At 38.0% G+C, this 23,826-nt stretch overlaps 4 protein-coding genes across 4 annotated transcripts in view; 3 read left to right on the top strand and 1 right to left on the bottom strand.

The window, feature by feature from the left end:
* The first annotated feature begins 901 nt into the window (after positions 1-901).
* Positions 902-4,452, top strand: actc1a (actin alpha cardiac muscle 1a). The gene is made up of 9 exons (XM_067417536.1): positions 902-943; positions 1,710-1,861; positions 1,971-2,099; positions 2,225-2,335; positions 2,933-3,017; positions 3,148-3,309; positions 3,627-3,818; positions 3,907-4,088; positions 4,204-4,452. Exons 2-9 carry the CDS (start codon positions 1,733-1,735, stop codon positions 4,345-4,347), a joined length of 1,134 nt encoding a protein of 377 aa, XP_067273637.1. The 5' UTR covers positions 902-943; positions 1,710-1,732; the 3' UTR covers positions 4,348-4,452.
* Positions 4,453-9,023: 4,571 nt separating this feature from the next.
* On the top strand, positions 9,024-11,621 carry scg5 (secretogranin V). The gene is made up of 6 exons (XM_067417534.1): positions 9,024-9,149; positions 9,511-9,745; positions 9,882-10,031; positions 10,369-10,481; positions 11,112-11,165; positions 11,312-11,621. The coding sequence occupies exons 2-6, from the start codon at positions 9,523-9,525 to the stop codon at positions 11,426-11,428; spliced, it is 657 nt and encodes a 218-aa protein (XP_067273635.1). The 5' UTR covers positions 9,024-9,149; positions 9,511-9,522; the 3' UTR covers positions 11,429-11,621.
* A 126-nt stretch (positions 11,622-11,747) lies between these two features.
* Positions 11,748-13,985, top strand: grem1a (gremlin 1a, DAN family BMP antagonist). Its single transcript, XM_067417535.1, has 2 exons — positions 11,748-11,956; positions 12,209-13,985. Exon 2 carries the CDS (start codon positions 12,210-12,212, stop codon positions 12,741-12,743), a length of 534 nt encoding a protein of 177 aa, XP_067273636.1. The 5' UTR covers positions 11,748-11,956; position 12,209; the 3' UTR covers positions 12,744-13,985.
* The window catches only part of fmn1 (formin 1), a 29,771-nt gene continuing 19,863 nt past the window's right edge, over positions 13,919-23,826 (bottom strand). Inside the window, exons 13-17 of the mRNA XM_067417530.1 lie at positions 17,174-17,266; positions 15,650-15,701; positions 15,335-15,484; positions 14,210-14,291; positions 13,919-14,049 (exon numbers count right to left, since the gene is read on the bottom strand). Coding sequence (XP_067273631.1) covers positions 14,005-14,049; positions 14,210-14,291; positions 15,335-15,484; positions 15,650-15,701; positions 17,174-17,266 — 422 coding nt within the window. The 3' untranslated portion in view covers positions 13,919-14,004. The remainder of the gene's footprint in view (positions 14,050-14,209; positions 14,292-15,334; positions 15,485-15,649; positions 15,702-17,173; positions 17,267-23,826) is intronic.

Genomic DNA, 23,826 nt, shown 5'->3' with positions numbered 1-23,826 from the left:
TTTTTATTAATATCCTTTAAATATTTCTACTTAACTTTAAATTATTTAAATTTGTCAAGTTAATTAATCAAGTTAACTGACAAGGCAATATTTCATTTTTATAAAAGTTTTTTACATTTAAGGTTTACAACTAATAATGATATTTTATTCTATATAATTTCAGCTGTATTTAATTAACGGAAACACATTTTAATAGTAGATTTAGTTAAAATTAGCAACACTGATTTTGACATTATATTATAATATACTGTATGAAAAATGTATATTCCTTTTGACATTTACTATAACATTTTAAAACATTACTTTACTTACATTACTGTCAGAGGACAGCAAAAGTAATCTTAATGTAAAAAGAGGAGAAATTAACATGCACAATTTAATATCTAATATCTTACTCTGCCCATATTATTAAAAAAAACTATAATACTCTAATCTCATAAAGATGTGTTTATTGTGCATCTTTAGAAGAATGGCATCATGAAACAATTAAAATATTTTTCTTTAACCACATTCATAATAAACATGCTGTTGATATTCAAATCATTCAGTTATCATTAAGAACTATTTAGTGTTTTTGTTGGTCACACATAATAACAGAACATGTCATAAAACATAATATATTAAAAGATACAGAGAATACTTGGCTTTTTTTGGTCTTCCATTTGGCTGTGAAATCATAACAAACAGTTTTCCACTGCTTATTTTGCTACCAAAGAGGATCTGTCACCTCTCAAGAAACATTTGTCCATTTTAGTAATCATACTGGAGACCATGGAGTACAGGATAATCTGGCTGTGGGACATTTTCTAGCATCTCTTATTTGGCATTGTGTGAACTCCTGATCCCGCCCCTGATCCCCCCCTCGACCACTAGCATATTTAAGGGACATTCTTCTCCCATGCCCTTCATCCCAGTGGAAACCCCAGTCTTGTGCTACAACTTGGTGAGTGCTTGCTACTACCTATTATCTATGGACTACTTCAGGGAAGAGAGACAGAGAGAGAGAGAGGGACAGAAAGAGAGAAAGATTTGAGAAGGGATAACCCAACACATCATCTCCTATGGGAAGGAACCTCTGGAATTGTTGATGCAGATGATGGATGATTGGCTGCTTTTACATCTATGGTCCTAACGAAAACTATTCTGATTAAGTCCTTTTATGATAATCGCTCATCCTCTGTGATAATATTAGATCTGTTGCTGTAGCTAGAGAAATGTATAAAAACAGACGGTTGGGCATAAAGAAATAACACTGGAAGTAATGAAGGATAGCAAGATGAAGTGGTAACTGTATTTTTTATTGAAGGATTCATTGGATTGGAATCCATGTCTAGATCTCATAGGGGTTAAAAATGCTGTAATAAAGGGAGTCATCAACAGATGTAGTGAAGTGACACATCCCGCAAGTGGATTTCTTACAGTTTCTAGACAGCTGAGGAGGGGACCATTAGGTCCTGCTGTCATTTGTCACCAGACAACTGTGAAATAGCTACAGATAGGACACTTGGTCAGGGGCTTCTGTTCGGAATGACAAGAGCTGATGCCTAAAATAGTTAAAGGGGTTCTTCTGCTGTGCTGTTTTTGGCCTTACCTGCGTTTTACACTGCAGGCTCTATCTTGACCATTTTTTGAAATATAATGCTAAAACATAACAATGTCTTTAGATGTACAGTTATACACCCTCCTAACACATGTTTTCTTTCCCCTAGGACCATTCTAAAAAAGACCAATCATGTGTGACGACGACGAGACTACCGCACTCGTGTGCGACAATGGTTCTGGTTTGGTCAAGGCTGGATTCGCCGGTGATGATGCTCCCCGTGCTGTCTTTCCCTCTATTGTTGGCAGACCCCGTCACCAGGTGGGCCTCCAAAGCATGTTGTAAATTCATGATTTGCATATTGGAACATGTAGATTATAAACAAACTGGATACAGATTATAGATCTAACCCATGATTCTTCTACCTCAGGGCGTGATGGTCGGTATGGGTCAGAAAGACAGTTATGTGGGAGATGAGGCTCAGAGCAAGAGGGGTATCCTCACTCTGAAATACCCCATCGAACACGGCATCATCACCAACTGGGATGACATGGAGAAGGTAGCAATCAGTGAATTATTACCAAATGCTGATTTGTTTTTCATCCAACATTTCCCCCCCTAAGTTTGACCACCAAGGAATTCACTCCATGCATTCATTCATTTAATATATTTCAATGTTTTCAGATCTGGCACCACACTTTCTACAACGAGCTGCGTGTGGCCCCCGAAGAGCACCCCACTCTGCTCACTGAAGCCCCCCTCAACCCTAAAGCCAACAGAGAGAAGATGACACAGGTAAGCTAATGCAGGGCTTTACTAGTTTTTATCTGGACCCCAAATATGTCCCCTCTTGGGGGACCCTATGTTGTGGAACAGTGGAAGCAAACCCATTTATACTTAAAAAAAGAAGAAAAAGGTAGCCTATAACTGTATTGGTGTAAAATATAAATCTTAACTGTTTTATTTTATTCATTTATATATCCCTTCTGATATATATATTTCTCTGAGCGGATGCTCTAGTACCCCCTTGTGGCCCTTAAACACATTACATTACATGTTTAGCATTGCTGTGCTAAATCCAATGTTATTTTTGTAAAAAAAATTAATGTTTTTGTTAGTAATTGAATGAGATTTTTAATATTTTCTGTTCTCGTTTAATTTTAGTAAAAGTTTTTGGATCTATCTATCTATCTATCTATCTATCTATCTATCTATCTATCTATCTATCTATCTATCTATCTATCTATCTATCTATCTATCTATCTATCTATCTATCTATCTATCTATCTATCTATCTATCTATCTATCTATCTATCTATCTATCTATCTATCTATCTATCTATGATTTTAGTTAACAATAATAACCCTGGCTTTATTTTTCTCACTTTTCAGATCATGTTTGAGACCTTCAACGTCCCTGCCATGTACGTTGCCATTCAGGCTGTGCTCTCCCTGTACGCCTCTGGCCGTACCACTGGTCAGTGTCTATCAAATCCCTAGAAGCAATACATAGCATCATAAGCATTCATTCCTATATACATCTGTAATAGAAAGCAATACTTGACATGCCAATAGAATACTTGATATGCCAATGCATCATGTTACAGGTATCGTGCTGGACTCTGGTGATGGTGTAACCCACAATGTCCCCATCTATGAGGGTTATGCCCTACCTCACGCCATCATGCGTCTGGATCTGGCCGGGCGAGATCTCACCGACTACCTCATGAAGATCCTGACAGAGCGTGGTTACTCTTTTGTGACAACTGGTGGGTGCTCTAAAAGAATCAAACTTCTTTTGTTTAGAAATTTGTAAACACTCCAGTAAAAAGAAATTACCTCAAAGTTTTAATATTAATGTAAAATTGTTTGTCTCATTGCTTTGGCAGATAGTTTTGTACAGTGTACACTTTTTTTTAAGCAGATAAATCATTTCAACGCAAATCAATATTTCATATCCACGTTACTCATTTATTCAGTGAGCAGCCATGCAATAAATGGGGTAATATAGTAGTCATGTATTTTTTTCAGCATCGCAATTTTCCTAATATACTTCGCAATTTTCTCTGTCCTCTGTTTTCCATAGCTGAGCGTGAGATTGTGCGTGATATTAAGGAGAAGCTGTGCTACGTCGCTCTGGACTTTGAGAATGAGATGGCCACTGCTGCCTCCTCCTCCTCTCTGGAGAAGTCCTATGAGTTGCCTGACGGCCAGGTCATCACCATTGGAAATGAGCGTTTCCGCTGCCCCGAGACCCTCTTCCAGCCCTCTTTTATTGGTATGTTTTAGTTGGGCCTTAATTTAATCAATCCATACATCACAAGTGCTCTCTTCCGAAATATACGCAATGTGACTGCACCTCACAGGTATGGAGTCTGCTGGCATCCATGAAACCGCCTACAACAGCATTATGAAGTGCGACATTGACATCCGCAAGGATCTGTACGCCAACAATGTCCTGTCCGGTGGTACCACCATGTATCCTGGTATCGCTGACCGAATGCAGAAAGAGATCACTGCTCTGGCCCCTAGTACAATGAAGATCAAGGTAAACTTTTAACTGACTAAATGAGCTCTTTTTCGAGTTATCAAAAAACTCAAGTTTATCGAGTTTTATAGCTCCAGTTTTACAGTCTAACTATGTGCTTGTGTTCGTGCTCTAGATCATTGCTCCCCCTGAACGTAAGTATTCCGTATGGATTGGTGGCTCCATCCTGGCTTCCCTGTCCACCTTCCAGCAGATGTGGATCAGCAAGCAGGAGTATGATGAGGCAGGTCCCTCCATCGTCCATAGAAAGTGCTTCTAAACCTCCAGTCCTCCTCAAGACAATCCAACTAACCCTCCGTATGCATTCGTACTGTGCTTTGTGCTGTATATACATGTTCTGTTGTAATAAAAGTTGTGAAGTGTATTTTTGGCCCGCTTTGTGTTTTGTCTTTGAATATGTAAAGGAACACTCCACTTTTTTTGAAAATAGGCTCATTTTCCAAGTCCCTTAGAGTTAAACAGTTGAGTTTTACTGTTTATTGTCATTTCTGAGTGCGATGCTAACGGTCTAATCCAATTCAGTGATGTATGCTAAGCTATGCTAAAAGCTCTGCCGCCAGATACAGAGATCGGCTGAATGGATTCAAAAACGGTAAAACTCAACTGTTTAACTCTAAGGGGACTCGGAAAATAAGCCTATTTCTTTTTCCTATTAAAGTGTTCCTTTAATAAAGAAAATGAAGCTATCACATTTTACACAATATACATACGTATGTTTACACAGATTTCAGAGTATCTGAATTAAAGTTTTGAAACAATTAGCAGGTAAATTGGTAATAGTGAGGGTATTGTGTTTGTTTAAAAGAAGCATCCACAAAAAAGATTCAGTCTTTGCAAGCAAATGTGGGTCATGTCTCATCACTTTGTGTCAAATTCCATGATTGAATTGTCAAACAATTCCAAAATTTCTCAATGCGAAATTTGCAAAGTATAGGGTTTTACACCATCTAACTTGTAATATTGTGAAAAGAGTCAGGGAATTCAGAGAAATCTCAGTACATCCGGGCAAGGCAGCAAACCTCTGTCGAATGGGCGTGATCCTCGAACCCTCAGATAGGATTGTATGAGAAACTGTCATGCAACTATGTTAAATATAGCCACATGGACTCAGCAGTACTTTGGAAAACTGTTGGCACGTAACATCTCTTAACTTTTGTGCAGAGATGGTGCTGACTTCTCTTGGCATGAGCTCATCTCAGATAGTCCAAGGCACAGTGGAAATGTGTGCTGTGGTTAGATGAGTTTATGTTTCAGCTTGTTTTAGGGAAAAACGAACATCAAGGTTTCAGTCCCATGGCAAAACAAACCATCCAGACTTTCATCAGCGAATAGTGCAAATATCTATCATCTTATGGGGTGCATCTGCAAATGGCATGCATGACTTGCGTGAAGGTATTGACATGGAGAAGTATATGGGATTGTATAGACAATTAATGTCATCAAGATGACATCTTTCTGGTAAGGCCTCATTCTGCATGTGCTACAATACAGTAGTATCTAGACATTCTTCACCGTAGAGCGGATGTGCTTGACTGGCCTGCCTGAAGTCCAGGTCTGTCTCCTTTGAAAATGTATGGTTTGGATCATGAAAAGGAGAACCAGGCAAAAATGATCACGGATTATTGAGCAGCTGTCTTGTATCGAGCGAGATTGGCAAAAATGTCATTTGTAAAACGGCAACATATAGCCTATATACAGTCTTGTTCAAAATAATAGCAGTACAATGTGACTAACCAGAATAATCAAGGTTTTTCGTATATTTTTTTATTGCTACGTGGCAAACAAGTTACCAGTAGGTTCAGTAGATTCTCAGAAAACAAATGAGACCCAGCATTCATGATATGCACGCTCTTAAGGCTGTGCAAATTGGGCAATTAGTTGAATTAGTTGAAAGGGGTGTGTTCAAAAAAATAGCAGTGTGGCATTCAATCACTGAGGTCATCAATTTTGTGAAGAAACAGGTGTGAATCAGGTGGCCCCTATTTAAGGATGAAGCCAACGCTTGTTGAACATGCATTTGAAAGCTGAGGAAAATAGGTTGTTCAAGACATTGTTCAGAAGAACAGCGTACTTTGATTAAAAAGTTGATTAGAGAGGGGAAAACCTATAAAGAGGTGCAAAAAATGATAGGCTGTTCAGCTAAAATGATCTCCAATGCCTTAAAATGGAGAGCAAAACCAGAGAGACGTGGAAGAAAACGGAAGACAACCATCAAAATGGATAGAAGAATAACCAGAATGGCAAAGGCTCAGCCAATGATCACCTCCAGGATGATCAAAGACAGTCTGGAGTTACCTGTAAGTACTGTGACAGTTAGAAGACGTCTGTGTGAAGCTAATCTATTTTCAAGAATCCACCGCAAAGTCCCTCTGTTAAAAAAAAGGCATGTGCAGAAGAGGTTACAATTTGCCAAAGAACACATCAACTGGCCTAAAGAGAAATGGAGGAACATTTTGTGGACTGATGAGAGTAAAATTGTTCTTTTTGGGTCCAAGGGCCACAGGCAGTTCACGAGTTCCCACTTACATCAAATTAAATAGAGTAAAGATTATGCGTATTTGGCGTGCTGTCCAGGGGAGGGCTCCGGACTCGGATTTTTGCCCGAACCCAGAGTATCCCCCCCCTGTGGTAAAGATACTCTATAACTAGACTGTAATGTTTTATGGATTGTGATGGCATCTAATGAGGGTTTATTAAATTGAAGTGAGGAGATGGGGTGGTGGAGGGATGCCAAAATGAAAATGGTCAACGAGAGGAGGTAAATCTGTAGTATAAGTACACCTCCTATCGTTGATCAGATTGATTAGCTTAGCATGCTCCACCTGTGTTTAATTAGGTTTAATTATCTGACGTGCTCCCCTTGTTAATTAGGTTTGATTAGCTGACGGCTCCATTGTTTAATTATCTGTTAGTGCTCCTCCCGAAATTAGTTAATAAAACTTCACTTTGTGAGACGACCCCCAAACTCTGAATTCAAGCCACAGTACACAGTGAAGACAGTGAAGCATGGAGGTGCAAGCATCATGATATGGGCATGTTTCTCCTACTATGGTGTTGGGCCTATTTATCGCATACCAGGGATCATGGATCAGTTTGCATATGTTAAAATACTTGAAGAGGTCATGTTGCCCTATGCTGAAGAGGACATGCCCTTGAAACGGTTGTTTCAACAAGACAATGACCCAAAACACACTAGTAAACGGGCAAAGTCTTGGTTCCAAACCAACAAAATTAATGTTATGGAGTGGCCAGGCCAATCTCCAGACCTTAATCCAATTGAGAACTTGTGGGGTGATATCAAAAATGCTGTTTCTGAAGCAAAACCAAGAAATGTGAATGAATTGTGGAATGTTGTTAAAGAATCATGGAGTGGAATAACAGCTGAGAGGTGCCACAAGTTGGTTGACTCCATGCCACACAGATGTCAAGCAGTTTTAAAAAACTGTGGTCATACAACTAAATATTAGTTTAGTGATTCACAGGATTGCTAAATCCCAGAAAAAAAAAATGTTTGTACAAAATAGTTTTGAGTTTGTACAGTCAAAGGTAGACACTGCTATTTTTTTGAACACACCCCTTTCAACTAATTGCCCAATTGCACAGCCTTAAGAGCGTGCATATCATGAATGCTGGGTCTTGTTTGTTTTCTGAGAATCTACTGAACCTACTGGTAACTTGTTTGCCACGTAGAAATAAAAAATATACTAAAAACCTTGATTATTCTGGTTAGTCACATTGTACTGCTATTATTTTGAACAAGACTGTATATGCATCTTGTAAAAAGGGGCAATCAACAACCCCCCTTAAATCATTTGGGAGTTGCATAAGGATACTCCCTATATGATATAGTGAGTATCCTTATGCAACTCCCAAATGATTTAAGGGGGGTTGTTGATTGCCCCTTTTTACAAGATGCTTATTGTTTTTAGCTCAAAATACCCCACAGATCATTTTTTATAGCATGTTAAAATGGTCACTTTTGAAGGTGAGCAAAAACATGTAATTTTTGTGTGTCCCTTTAAATGCAAATGAGCTGCTTTTCACGGGGTGGAGCTTCAAGCACCTCTGATAACCTCATGCAGGCAGTCCATGAAACAGTTTTTGTTCACAGCCTTTTATGTTCAAATTGGAGTCAGACAATAATGGAGTGACTCGAGAAGAAGTGACAATGTAGAAAACAACAGGACCGTTTTTTAATGGTTAGTTGATTGGTTTATGTATAGCTGGTGTGGAGTTTACTACCTTCAAGTCATTGATTAGCATATTCTGTCATGATAATCTATAAATTCTCAACATGCGTGTTCCTGGGGACAGGGTTTATGTAAATTTCGGGGTTAGTGATGTTACTAACCTGGGAGGAAGCTTATGTAATCCCTACCAGCCGTTTGTAATTCTTAAAAAGCAATTTCTTTAAAAGAAAAAATCTCCCTTTGCTTTGAATTTTGCGGATGTTGTTTACACTCAAACAGCAACATGAAACACTAACTAAAGCTTAAAAAAGTGAAATTATAATCAATCACACATTCATAATTAAAAGATGTGATGACAGTTGTCGGATAGTTGCAGCCATCAAAATAGCCTATTGAAAATCCTCTTTTGTCAGTAGGCCTAAATAAAAGATGAAAGATAATTAAAAAATTTTTTTTAAAAAGAATTAAAAAAAAAAAAAAATCACAGATTCTTGATTTTATAGCATTTTACAAAATGTCCCAACTTTTCTGGAAATGGGGTTGTAACTGCCACGTAAGCGTGAACAAAATTAAACTGGCACCATGACACACAATGTAGCCTAGTAATGGACTATGACGACATGACATTTAGAAGTGATTTATTTATTATAATTAAAAATAATTATATGGAAAATATAAGTTTTGTTTCCTCATAAGCCCACCGTTTCCAATAAACTACAGTTGCATGTTTTAACTTTACTTCGTAAACCAATGATCATTTGTAGAGCTGAGAGGATTCTGCTGCTTAGCAACAGAGCAAATAAGCGAGGAGGAGGGTTGAGGGCATCATCATCTGTGCTGAACCCGACACTCTCTCAGTCCAGATTACATGGTAGGTTACCTCTCTGTATTTGCTAAACTCTTTATTCTGTATACAACACGTTGTACTTTTAACTTTAGTGAACAACGTTATCGATTGTATGTTTCTTAATGTGCGCGTTTAAGATAACGACCTATGTTTTTATCAAGCCTTGTGACGTAGACTAGTTACACCCGGGGATGTGCGTTTTCTGTGAGCTCAATAATATATTTTATAGCATTTAAAACCAAATGTCTACTCTAGCTGGTCATTGAACATAAATATTATAAAAAATGTAGCTATATAGGCTATCGTGTTTATATCTGACGTTTTAGCATGGCAGCAATATTTTTACATTTGTACACTAACGTTACCATGTTTAATCTGGGTGTAGTGAACGTCAACGATGGGTTCGTCTCCGAAAATGACACACACGGTTCTTCTGGGTGTCATCATAAGCTCGATGGCCGTCGTTTCTGGCCGTAGTCCACGCACGGTGGATCAGGTGTCGGAGGCGGATATCCAGCGTCTGCTTCATGGTGTGATGGAGCAGCTGGGAATCGCTCGGCCTAGGGTCGAGTATCCCGCGCACCAGGCCACCAACATAGTGGGTCCTCTCAGCATCCAAGGTAATAGTTTATCTGTATAATAACAGATTTTAAATGATTATACAGGGATTATAACTGGCCACAGTTTAAAGGGCTGTCCTTTATTAAACTCATTACGCGGTTACCTTTATCTGTAATTTTACACATTGTCCAATAGGTGGTGCCCATGAGGGACTCCAACATCTCGGGCCGTATGGGAACATCCCTAACATTGTAGCAGAGTTAACTGGGGACAGTGTTCCCAAAGACTTCAGTGAGGACCATGGTTACCCTGACCCTCCCAATCCTTGCCCCCTCGGAAAGACTGGTACGCAGACTCGAATGCTACCGAACACACACATATACACTCTTAAAATACTGATATGTACCTTTTAGGGGTTACAAAGATGTACCTTTTTACTTTTGTACCTTAGGGTATCGCCCCAGTGACAGCACTGTACCTTTTTTTCTGAGAGTGTACATTTAGATTATCAATTACACAAAAACCAAGAGGAATCCATTATCTGAGGCAAATACAACTTGTTTCATATTGATTAAACTGAATATGTTTACCATATTCCTGAAGGAATCCAAACTTCTGTGAATGGTTTGAGAATGGGGTGCATGTTTCCTTAAAAAAAAAAAATGTGATCATGTCTTTATAGCTGCTGATGGATGTTTAGAGAACTCTCCAGACACTGCTGAGTTCAGTCGAGAATTCCAGAAACATCAGCATCTCTTTGACCCTGAGCACGACTACCCTGCTCTGGCGAAGTGGGTAAGTTCACACCTGACACCTTGAAACAGGCCGGATCTGATTTTTCATTTAAATTGAAAATGAATTTGCATGAAGTGTAGTGACATTAGTTTACTTTCAGTTTTATTATGCTAATTGTATTTAGGATAAAAGTAACCTAACTGTCAGAACATATTTTGTGCATTAGCATATACCGTATTTAATTGATGATTCTTTGATGTACCTTTGCTGTACTTACATACATATACATGTTCTCCTTTACATCAAGTCTTACACCCTAATTGGTGAACTCAATCAAATTAATTTCCTAATTAATTACTAGTAATTAAATGCAAAATAGCATTTTAATATAAATCAGTGTAAAAAGACCTTAAATTACCTCTTTAAAAAATATTTTAATGGGGTAGTTTTATTTTACAAGGTGGTGATTTCGTATGAATTTGAATGATTCAATTTTTGAAAAAATGAAGCAAGAAAGCAAGCAGATCATATGAAAGCTTGCAAGAAGATCAATGAATTCTAATGACTTAGCCACCAATTCACCAAAACAAAAAAAGTTCAGAATTGCCATGAGAGTTGTAGCAGCTAACGCACAGATAATATACAGATATGTACAGACTGCACTAAATATCATTTTTCCCCTTCTTTTAGAATAAAGGACTGTTGTATGAAAAGTTGAAGGCTGGGCCAAAAAGAAGAAAAAGGGTATGAATATGAAATAAAGCATTCTTTTTCTTTGGATTTTTTTGGTTGCATCCTTTTAGACCAGCACCATTACATACATATTTTACCGTCATGTGTCTCGTATTTTAAGTAAAATGTCACAGGATCTGTCACTAACTGTGTTTTAGAGTGCAAATCCATATCTGATGGGACAGAGGTTGGATAATGTGGTGGCCAAGAAATCTGTGCCACATTTCCCTGAGGAAGATGAACTTGAAACTGCTACAAGCAATATCAAGGCCTGAACCTCATGTTGTTCATAAACATTTCTATGAAAATGACTTTCACAGTAGTCAATATTAAATTATGTCTGATATCTAAATGAATCATATTATTAATAGAGCAAGGGTGCAAAGGGTGATTGTAACATGAATGATTATTCTCCTGGCACTTTCATTGTAATACCACTTAATCAAATAAAGATGATATATATGTTCATGTGCAGATAATCTGGGGTATGTTTTTAACTTCATGATTCAACTAAATTACAAATATCACAGTATGCATCTGATGTGCCTTCATCGTGAAAGGACTTTACTCTCTAAAAGCACTGGACCATCCCCAAAGTGCTGTGAAAGATCTTAGTGCTGAGGAGGCGTGGACTGCCCCATTCTCTTAAATGTCAGTGCTCAGAACAGAGCTCCATACCTTATTTTGACTCTGAGATCTGGAACTTTTGGTTCAACATATTTGTAATTGTACTTTATTATGGTATACAAAGACCTTTGTGAACAGCTGAAGTCCATGTGAAGAAGAACTATTATTAATCTGAGGTAAGTGTGCATATCTACTGGATGTTTAAATCACTTCTGAAATGCGTTTATAGAAATAAGTTGCCAGAGGAAAAACAGCAATTGGTTGTCAATGTAGGGAATTTGAATAATAATCAAAAAACGGATACACCTTTGTTAGGCTACATTTTATGGAATGTTTTATACAATTAAGTTATATAATATTGTATATTTACTTATTTATAGAACGATATATTTAAAATGTAATATTATATCTCTTTCTTCTTGTGAAAGAATGACTAAAGACGCATTAGCTGTCACTGTCGTGGTCTTGTGGCTGCTCTGCAATCCGGCGAAGATCAGGGGAAACGGGGGATTTCAAGGCGCCATTCCTCACCCAAATAAATACAGCCCAAACCAGTCGGAACAGTCACCGCAGACACCGCAGGCTAGTTCTGGTGGAACGGGACCGCCTTCAGCCGGGGACGATTTGCTGGACTCCAGCCAGGAGGCTTTACACGTAACGGAGCGCCGTTATCTCAAACTTGACTGGTGTAAAACGCAGCCGCTGAAACTGATGATTTACGAGGACGGTTGCCAGCCGCGCACCATCATCAATCGCTTCTGTTACGGACAGTGCAACTCATTCTACATACCTCGACACGTTTATCAAGAGGATAGTGCGTTTCAGTCGTGCTCCGTGTGTAAGCCAAAGAGTTTCACGACTGTCACTTACACGCTCATCTGTCCCGGGCAAATCCCCAGCACCAAGAAGAAGCGCGTGCGCCGCGTGAAACAGTGCCGCTGTACTTCTGTCGACTTGGATTAAACTCGCTGACGTCAATGTTGTAGGCAGTTTATGTGTGTTTGTCTGAAAGTCGTTTAAATGTGGCCTTAATATTGTGAAGAAATACAATGGATGCAATTAAAAGTAGCCTACTATTAAACAAGTTGCATAAGTTATAATAGGCTACTATAAAAGAATGACATTCAAAATATGCTTATTATTTTCCACTGTGTGGATCAATGTAGATACCATTATAATGTAGATACATTTGGATGTAAATAAATAAGTACATTTGTATAAAATAAAATAAAACATTCCAACGGTTCTATTTTGGTCACAAAGTCACAATCGTCTTGATCACTTTGAATTTCATGTTTGATGTGAAAAAAAAAAAAATTAGGCTACATTTAAATGGATGGATAATTATGTTTTTATAACAGTGAAAAGTTTTTACAGTGATGCGTTTAATGCTAAAGGAACAATATTACTGTTATTAAATGACAGAGATGTGATAAAGCAACATAACTGTTGTTAATAAAAATGTGTGATGTTGACCAAAATAAAACTGATAAGGATAGTTTACAATTATATTATTTTACATGTACATTATCTTTGTTTTGTAACATTCTGTAATGATTCAATATGACAATAAAAACTTTGTTACTCAATACACAAAATAAAGTTAGTGCTTTTGCCAAGTCCGATATCGAGATTGCTGTTTTAACATGTTTGAACACTCACCCCCAGTTTCACAGAAAAGGTTTAAGATTAGTTCCAGTCTAAAATGCATGTTTGAGCTGTTTTAACTGAAAGCAATTTGCACTGGCATATCTTAAAATACCATTGTTTTGTCTCAAGATGCACATCAGTAATGTTTTTTTTTTCTCCCTAAGGCATGTTTATAAAAGCTACTTAAATGTCCTAATTGAACTAAGGCCTAATCCTGGCTTAATCTAAGCCCTGTCTGTGAAACCAGGCTTTAATTGTTTAGGCTGGTGAAAATCCCAGAGCAGATTGAGTAAACTTATAAATAATATAAACATTTTTTAAATGTTTCTAAATTTGAACAGCATTCCTTCATATCTAAACCATATTTAAAGGGATCTTTGGATCATAAATGTGCAAGTGAGTGATTTGTTGGGCTACACACAGGATCCACTAATCTGACAGACAGGCTGTCACCCTGTCCAGTAAAATGCAGTCTGGAGAAAAAGTGTCTCACAAGCAGGTGCATTCTGACCCTACCAATAATGCAAGTGCCTGGGTCTTGAAATTTGGTCCTCTTTGGTAATGGCAGAGAGAGTTAGCTGGAGGTCAGACTTGCTTCTTTCAGACGCAGTCTCTCTTTCTGTCATAAAATAAAACATACAGAAACACATATCATTTTAAAGTCTTAATCAGCTGTCCTTGCATTATTCTAAATCTGGTTCATAAAAGAACAGTAGCTACTAGTGTTTGCTTATCTATCTGCCATCCAGACTTCATCAAAGATGATGGCAGACGCTTACCAGTCCATTTGCATTGACCCTTCTGGTCTCAATCTTTTTCTCTGCTGTCATGTTGCGCACTGATTGTTGGACCTCTTTTATTCTGAAGAAAAAAAGATGATAGACTGCATTTTACTTATCTGTAATGTTTCAATTCCAGCAAGATTTAATGCTGAAATGCAATAAAAGCAACAATTGTCAGTGAAAAAAATTACACTTAACTTGGTTATCACATTGTGTGTTTGGATAAAAAAGTTTTAAGGGTGGGGAAACTTACCGTACTTAACGTAAGTGCTTTCTGGTAGCTGTTGGTTATATATCAAAATTACCAAAACAAACACTACCCCTACCCCCAAAAGGGTCTCACCCCTATTTTGATAGCTCCGCCCCACACATAAGTAACCCAGGTAATGACTATAGCAGAATCTGTGTGTTACTAATCCAGGAGGAATATTCAATGAAAAAGTCACCCCTTCCATCACAAAAACCCAAACCGTTCTCATGAACAACTCAATGGTACACGAGCACGACAGTCTAACTAATGAACATATTACAATTATGACGAGATTAGAGAGTTAAAAGCAATCACAAAAACACACAAACTGTTCTCATGAACAACTCGATAGTACACGAGCACGACAGTCCAGCTAACGACATATAACAATTCTGACCGGATAAGGGTTGTGTAGATCATGAAAAGAGGAAACAAACATATATTAGGAGTTTAGTATCTTACTTGTCGGACACATTTTGTAAGCTGCTTGAAACAGACAGTGAGGATCTATAGATGCCCCATACGGTGTGAAAATGAACGGTTCTTTATCATCGTTGAAATGAGCGACGATACGATCACAAATAGACAAACAAGCGAACATGACACACGAGCATATTCAAGCAAAAGCCAGCATATATTAGTTCTCGGCTAAAGTGTCCATCATGGGTGTCGTGTGTTTTGAATAATGACGTGCACTGAGCGCTCTTCTCACCAACAATATTAGACACGCCCCTTACCTGCTGAATTGGCTACAAGTTTGTTATTGGACTCGGCCCGAGTTCGTTTTGTAAAGGGGTTTTGAAATAACACTTATCCCACATTTAAAGCAGGAAATATGATGCTAGATACTCAAAATGCGTTTAATTTCTCACCTCTGTTTAGAAATGACCTTGTTCTCTCTCTTCCATCTGATCTTGAAGTCATTGCAAAATTCGAACCAAAGTGTGAAAACATGGCTTGGGACAATCTCCTGCTCCCCGGACCTTGACTTCAGCCCAAAATAATCCACTAGGTAAGAGAAGCTGAGAAAGAAAAGACATGAAGCAAAGTTAAAGATAATAAGGTACCAGAAAGGAACCAGGCTTTTCAGAATGACCATAATTATAAATTAACGTAATTAAATGTCAAAAATGTTTATGAAATTCACATTTTTTGTAATATTTTCAACAAGAGTGATGTGACTGTACCTTTTACGTGCCAATATCACTTGGTGGTCTACAGCAATTAGCTCGTTTTGTGCTGTAAAATGAAAAGAAACATTTGAAATTGTATCATAATCAATACCACATTTTTCATTTTTGTAAAGACCCCTGCAAATGGTTCCAATATTAAAAGCCAAAATATCTTCTATTACTTCAGGATCTTAATTTAGCCTCTTTAGCAGCCATATCACATGTATCAACACTAGAACGGTTTACTTAGGTTTCCATTTAGTTAAAAAAACATTATTTCTTAATGTTCTCTGAACATTTTTGGGTTATGCAAACATTAAGGGAACTGCATTTTATGGGAATGTTACTTTTGAATGTTCTGAAACAAAAAAAAATACTAGAAGAATGTCCAACTAAAATGTTAAATAAATAATAATAAATCATGTTTTTGTGCTAACATTTTTGGAATATTGGACCCGATAACTGAATGAACATGATTATTCATGTTAGCGGAAGAATGTTTGCTCATTTACTTGAAGTACCTTGCCAGAACTTTAGCCTTAAAGGGTTAGTTTACCCAAAAATGAGATGAGAAGAAATTGTTGAAAAAAATAGTTCTTTTTGTTTGTTTTTGCACACAAAAAGTTTTCTTGTTGCTTCATAAAATTAAGGTGGAGTCACATGTTTTTACTACCTTTTTTGGCCTTGAAAGTGTTAATTACATTGCTATCTATGGAGGGGTTAGAGAGCTTTTGGATTACATCAAAAATATCTTCATGTCTTATGGGTCTAGAACAACATGAGGGTGAGTAATTAACGACAGAAAAGTCATTTTTGGGTGAACCAACCCTTTAATATCTTAGAATGTTCCCTTTCCGCTGGGATTGCACTGCTTTGTCAGTCATGCTACCAATAACACTATGGTCCCAAATTCCAAGCCTTTCTACTATGGCCTCAAATACAATGTTGAAACTGATGTTTCTTTACTAAGAAGTCTCATTCATTGCCAAAATCTCTCTGATTCCTATCTCTGCGTCTGTCTTCTGAACCTGACCAGCTATCTTGTACAGGTAGGCAGTCACAGACACTTATCAGGTCCCCAAAAGGGCATACGGCAGATATTCTTTATAACTGCAGGATGTGTGCTGTCTTATCTGTTTAGTGTAGACAATCAAAGTAGGAAAAATATAAGAAAAGAAAAGCTTAGTTTTAAACTTCATAAACTACAAACAGAATACATCTTATTTGTCTAGATCACTATAGCGTCTCATCCATCTGCCCTGTAGTAAATGACGACCAGTTTATATCTCCATCTGTTTATATCTTATATCTGCCTCTATGATCTGCAAAATAAAACAATCCTGTAGAATTTAAGCAAACGTGTACTCTCTCCACCAGTCTTCTAGAGAGTCAGGTTGTCTCAGAGACCAACTAGACTTTATATCTGAAGTTAGATGACAGGGATTGGCTGATGTGACAGAGCACAGAAGAAAATTTTGAATACAGATCCTCTTCTAAACGGTAATGTGGGCTAATCTCACGCATCATAACATAGCTCACCATTGGCAATGAAAAAGTCCATTTTCTCCTTGAAGGGGTGTATGTGCTCTTGAGATGAGTTGGTACACACGGTTACAACATCCTTTTCACAAACTGTACAAGATGAAAAGAATAACAATGGGTTAGAGTAAAGTCCCTGACCGGGTCCGATTTTCAGAAGCCAGTCATTGTAAAACAAAGTTTACACTAACTTTAACACAATATCTTATCCAAAAATAAACAGCCTTGTTTCTGTTAGACCACCATGTGCGCTTGCTTTTTATTCCAATAACCTAGATCTTGAAAAAGAAATGCCGCAAAAGAGCTAGTAGAATTTCTAAGTTATGTTCTTTGCAGATGCCTTCTTAGTACGTGATTTATAATCAAGCGTACAATTATTACATAAATGGCAATTACCTGGCATTGTTTTAGAAAATATCAGCATTGGGTATAGAAGCCAAGAAGAATTACACAAATGCAAATATAGTGAAATTCTTTCTAATCACATTACAAATAAGCTTATATAATAATATGTAACCAGCATGATATTTTACAAGCAGATAATGTTGATTAAGATGATAAAGATAAGTGATTTTGAAAATATTGCTGTAAATACAGTACTAAAAAATCTAAATAAATAATAATACAAAAGTAAATATATACTACCATTCAGAAGTTTGGGGTAAGTAAGATTTCTTTTGAAAAGAAATCAGTACTTTTTAAATAGATTCTTTCTCTTTTTCTTTCAGCTGTTCCCTTCAGGGGTCGCCACAGCGAACCATCTGCCTCCATCTTGTCCTATCCTCTGTATCCTCTTCTCTCAGACCGACTACCTTCATGTCCTCCTTAATAAACCTCCTCTTTGGTCTTCCTCTCGACCTCCTGCCTGGCAGCTCTAACCTCAGCATCCTTTTATCGATATATTCACTCTCCCTCCTCTGAACATGTCCAAACCATCTTACCCTGGCCTCTCTAACATTGTCTCCAAAATATCTCACATGTGCTGTCCCTGATGTACTCATTCCAGATCCTGTCCATCCTCGTCACTCTCAGAGAGAACCTCAACATCTTCAGCTCTGCTACCTCTAGCACTTCCTCCTGTCTTTTCCTCAGTGCAACTGTCTCCAAACCAAAAGACATCGCTGGTCTCACTACTGCTGGTCTCACTACTGTCCTGTACACCTTTCCTTTCATTCTTGCTGGTACACTTTTATCACACAACAGACCTGACACTTTTCTCCACCCATTCCAACCTGCCTGCACACGCTTCTTCACCGCTTTTCCACACTTCCCATTGCTCTGGACTGTTGACTATGTACTTAAAATCCTGCACCTTCTTTACCTCTTCTCCCTGTAACCTCACTGTTACACTTGGTTCTCTTTCATTCACACACATGTATTCTGTCTTGCTGCGACTAACCTTCATTCCTCTTCTCTCCAGAGCAAACCTCCATCTCTCTAGACCTTCTTCCACCTGCTCCCTGCTCTCACTAAAGATCAAAATTTGATCTGCAAACATCATAGTCCATGGAGATTCCTGTCTGACCTCATCTGTCACCCTGTCCATCATCACCGCAAACAAGAAGGGGCTCAGAGCCGATCCTTAGCCCCGTTTCCACCAAAATTACCCAGAACAATTTGTACCAGGAACTTTTTTACAGGAACTTTTCTCCCCCCCAGACCTGCAACTGTCTGCGTTTCGACCGAGAAGATTAGGCAAATTAGTCCGGTGATGTAGGACTGCGCACGACTGCTCCTCCAAGTCAGTGTCAGACAGTAATAGTGGACTGTTTACATGAGACGTTATCTAAACCGATCTGGTGTTTACATGTGATGACTTTCAATCGCAATCATTTTGTGACGTGCAGTTTGTCTGCTGCATCAAAAATGTCAACGCTGTTTTCTCCAGCAGCTGGAATGTGTTAACTGTGGCCATAGCAACTCTTAACGGCATTATATAAGCTATTTATTTGTTGTAAAGTAATCATCTCAGAAAAAAATCAGTTCTTCTGTCAGGCGCAGTTAAAGTAAAAACTGCCTGGGGCAATATACGCTGTGTCATTACTCCAACATTATCTTCATAACTTACGAAATAAAAAGTTTACCCCTCAGAAAAATGAACTTTCCTCTCTTGTCAACATGATGTAACTCTTGTCACGTCATGTAAGGACGCACACTTAAAAGTAATCGGTCAGGTCGTTTACATGGTGAAAAAAAATTAATAACGAGTATGGAAGAGATTCAAGCTGTGCTGCTTTTGCTGGTTATGTATAGGCTTCCTAAGAGGTAATTAACAACGACAGAAAAGAGCACTAATATGCAGATTCAGCAGCATGCAGCATATTCAGAAAGCTTGTAAAGCTAGATTTAAAATGACAATGTATATTATTATCAGCTATTACGGACATTGAACGTGAGATGGCTGAGACGAACGCACGCCATCAGACAGAGAGCAAGACTGATATTTACTGAACGTAGACCGAACCTCGCAAAATACTTTTAAAAATGCCGGTTGAAATAAAATGCTGCGTGAGCTAAACCAATCGGCATGTTCAGCGCCCAAGTCCCGCCCTCGAAAGTTCCTGAACTTTGAAAAAGTACTCCCTCGCGAGCAGGGCCGTTTAGAGGGGGAAATATTTACCCGGAACTTCATTTAGACCCTGGTTCCTGCGGTCTAAACACACAGAGTACCACCCAAAGTTCCTGGTTCCTGGAAAAAGTTCCTGTGGTGGAAACGGGGCTCTTGATGCAGTCCCACCTTCATGGTCAAGTCCTCTGTCTCACATACGGCACACCTTACCACTGTCCTACTACTCCTAGATATCCTGTACAACTTTAACATACTTCTCTGCCACTCCAGACCTCCTCATACAATACCACAGCTCCTCTCTTGGCACTCTGTCATATGCTTTCTCTAAATCTACAAAGACACAATGCAGCTCTTTCTGACCCTCTCTGTACTTCTCCATTAACATTCTCAAAGCAAATAATGCATCTGTAGTGCTCTTTCTTGGCATGAAACCATACTGCTGCTCACAAATGTCCACTTCTCTGCTCAGTCTTGCTTCCACTACTCTTTCCCGCCACTTCATTGTATGGCTTATTGTATGGCTCAGCCCTGTAGTTTCCACAACTTTGCACATCTCCCGTATTCTTAAAAATCGCCACCAAAACACTTCTCATCCCTTCCTCAGGCATCCTCTCACTCTCTAAAACCTCATTGAACAACCTAGTTAAAAACTCTACTGCCATCTCTCCTAGACACTTACCATACCTCCACTAGTATATGTCATCAGGACCAACTGCCTTTCCTCTCTTCATCCTCTTCCAAGCTCTCATAACTTCATCCTTGCTAATACTTTCTACTTCCTGGTCAACAATATTTGCCTCTACAACTCTTCTCTCCCTGTCATTTTCCTCATTCATCAGTTCCTCAAAGTACTCCTTCCATCTTTCCCTCACCCTCCTGTAAACTGTCAACACATTTCCATCTCTATCTTTAATCAATCTAACCTGCTAAATCAACATCCTTTCCATCTCTATCCCTCTGCCTCGCCAAACGATACACATCCCTCTCACCGTCCTTACTATCTAACCCTGCATACATGTCCTCATACGCTTTCTGCTTGGCCTTTGCCACCTATATCTTAACCTCACGCTGCATCACCCTATATTCCTGTCTACTTTCCTCTGTCCTCTCACTGTCCCACTTCTTCCTAGCTAACCTCTTCCTCTGGATACTCTCCTGGACTTCCTCATTCCACCACCAAGTCTCCTTGTTTTCTTTCCGCCTTTCAGATGACACACCTAGCACCTTTCTACCTGTCTCCCTGATCACTTTGGCTGTAGTAGTCCAGTCTTCTGGAAGCCCTTCTTGACCACCTAAAGCTTGTCTCAACTCCTCCCTGAAAACCACACAGCACTCTTCCTTTTCCAACTTCAACCACTTTGTCTTCTGCTCTGCCTTTACTCTCTTCATCTTGCTCACCACCAGAGTCATCTTACACACCACCATCCTATGCTGTGTAGCTACACTCTCAACTCCAACAACTTTAACTTTTCTAATTTTCATCAGATTACAGCGTCTAGTCTACATAAGATATAGTCCACTTATGTGCTCCTGCCACCACTCTTATATGTCACCCTGTGTTCCTGACTCTTCTGAAAGTACGTGTTTCCCACAGCCATCTCCATACTTTTAGAAAAGTCCTTCAACCTCTGTCCTTCTGGGTTCCTTTCCTGAAGACCAAACCTGCCCATCACTTTCTCGTCCCCACTATTCCCTTCCCCACATGTCCATTCAAATCTGCTCCTGCTCTGGTATGCTCATCAACCTATCTGACAGTCTCTTGACCTCCAGAATATTTTTCCATTTCAATTTTCATTTATTTTCCTCCTTCATGATCACTCCAACTCCCTTTTTCTTCCTGTCCACACCATTATAAAACAGTTTAAACCCTTTTAAACAGTTTAAACCCAAAAGTACTTTTTAAATAGATTAAAAGGACTAAACGGTCAAAGAAATTTGGAGAACCAAATTACTCAAAATGAAATTCAATAAAACAATAATTAAATGTACCAGTTTATTCTGAAATAAATAAATAATTAATGTATTAATTTAATAATGAAATAATTAATTTAATTAAATATTAAATAAATAAATAAATAAATAAATGTATCTATTTATTTTGTAAAATTACATTAAATTGTTTAATATTTTCCACAATTACCTCTTCCACACACACTATTATGTTTAAACATCTATTTTTTCATTATTTAATGTCCTTTTTAGAAAGATGTTTTTCATAATAATATGCTGCATTTACGAATGATGCCTATTTGATGAATCATGCATTTCCAAAGCACAAAAAAAAATGATTTTTAAACATAACAACAGTGTGTGTGGAAGAGATAATTGTGAAAAATATTAAACAATTTTATGTAATTGTACAAAATTAATAGATACATTTATTTATTTAATTAATATTTAATGAAAATAATTATTTAATTATTAAATCAATACATTAATTATTTAATTATATAATTATTTCAAAATAAACTGGTGCATTTAATTGTTGTTTTATTGAATTCATTATTTATTGAATTGAGTAATTTGGTCCTCCATAAAGAAAAGACATTTATAATATTACAAATTAAGATTTAACTTCAAATAAATACTGTTATTTTCAATGTTCTATTCAACAATTAATCCTGGAAATATAAAACAAATTAAAAGCACAACTGTTTTCAACACTGATAATAAGAAAAGTTTCTTAAGCAGCAAATCAGCATATTAGAATGATTTCTGAAGGACACTGGAGTGTCATGTGAGACTGGAGACTGGTGTAATGATGCTGATTCAGCTTTGCCCTCTCAGGAATAAATGCAAAAACTGTTTTTAAAGCAGCACTAGGTAACTTTTCAACCTTCATTATATATTTTTTAAGACTCTTGTGATGATAAATCGACTACAATAGGTTGAATGACACGTCTGCCATAGCCTGATGGGGTCTGTATCGTTTTTAATCGTACTTTTAAACTTCGGGTTTCGGGTAGTAACCCGAGAAAAAAAAAGAACTACAAAATTCGACTGCTTTACGGCATATACGTCACTTCCACCAACACACACACTTCCTTACATTCGGACATGCGAGCCCAACTTTGTTCGTCGGATAATATAGTCATGTCCGAAGCAGCAGAGACAAATAAGAAAGAAAAGGTTTTGTTGGAGGAAAGCAATAAGAGGAAATGAAAAAGTGATGTGATTAAAGGCAGGACGAGAATCAACATGTGACCAGCGTTTGCTCGTCGGCATGAGCTGAAGGAGGCGTGCCCGACCGATGCTGTCATGCTTGTTACGGTGAGCTACCACCAGAGGTGGGTAGTAACGAATTACATTTACTTCGTTACATTTACTTGAGTACATTTTTTGGGTAACTTGTACTTTTAGAGTATATTTAAAAATGGGTACTTTTACTTTTACTCAAGTACATTTCTTGTGAGAAAACTGTACTTTTACTTCGTTACATTCGGTGGCGTTCCTCCGCTACTGTCAATGATGATAGTTAATTATATATTTTAAAATAAGTTATGAAGTGTTCGCAAGTCTCGCGAAACGTTGGAGAGGCTGCTTCGCGAGAGGTGGATACGCATCACCCGCATAAAATTAGCGCGCGTTTAGTCAGAAGATGATGGCCGAAGCAGAGGGAGATGTGTGAGCTACGGCAGATCACCCGTACGTGGCCTCAAGTTCAGCCTGTTTTCAGTCAAAGATGTCAAAAAGAACAGTTTCATAATGTAATGCATGCTGTGTGCACCAATATGAACGGACATCTCAGCATACATTAATTCCAGCTCCAACCTGAGAAAACAGCGGTAAGTGTAACAATGATGCCTATATTTGAACACTATTAATGGTAAATTGGTAACTATGGGCACTTTTCCTTTATTGTAATACTATTTCACAAACTGTCCGAGTGTTTTCCTCTTATGCGCTCTTGTGCAAGCATTGACAAATCATTTGAATCCTCCGAACACACGTCCACAAACAAACGTTCACATCTGCACATTTACATATCTTTTTTTTCTCATAAAACGAGCAACCTCATTGGCAAAATGTACGTTATCTGTGACATTTTTGCAAACCACAAAATACGTACCAATACACTGCAGTT

The sequence above is a fragment of the Pseudorasbora parva genome, chromosome 15, assembly GCF_024679245.1.
Source record: "Pseudorasbora parva isolate DD20220531a chromosome 15, ASM2467924v1, whole genome shotgun sequence".
Classification (NCBI taxonomy): Eukaryota; Metazoa; Chordata; class Actinopteri; order Cypriniformes; family Gobionidae; genus Pseudorasbora; species Pseudorasbora parva.
The sequence above is the reverse complement of the archived record's forward strand: the minus strand, read 5'-3'. Positions and strand labels throughout refer to the sequence as shown.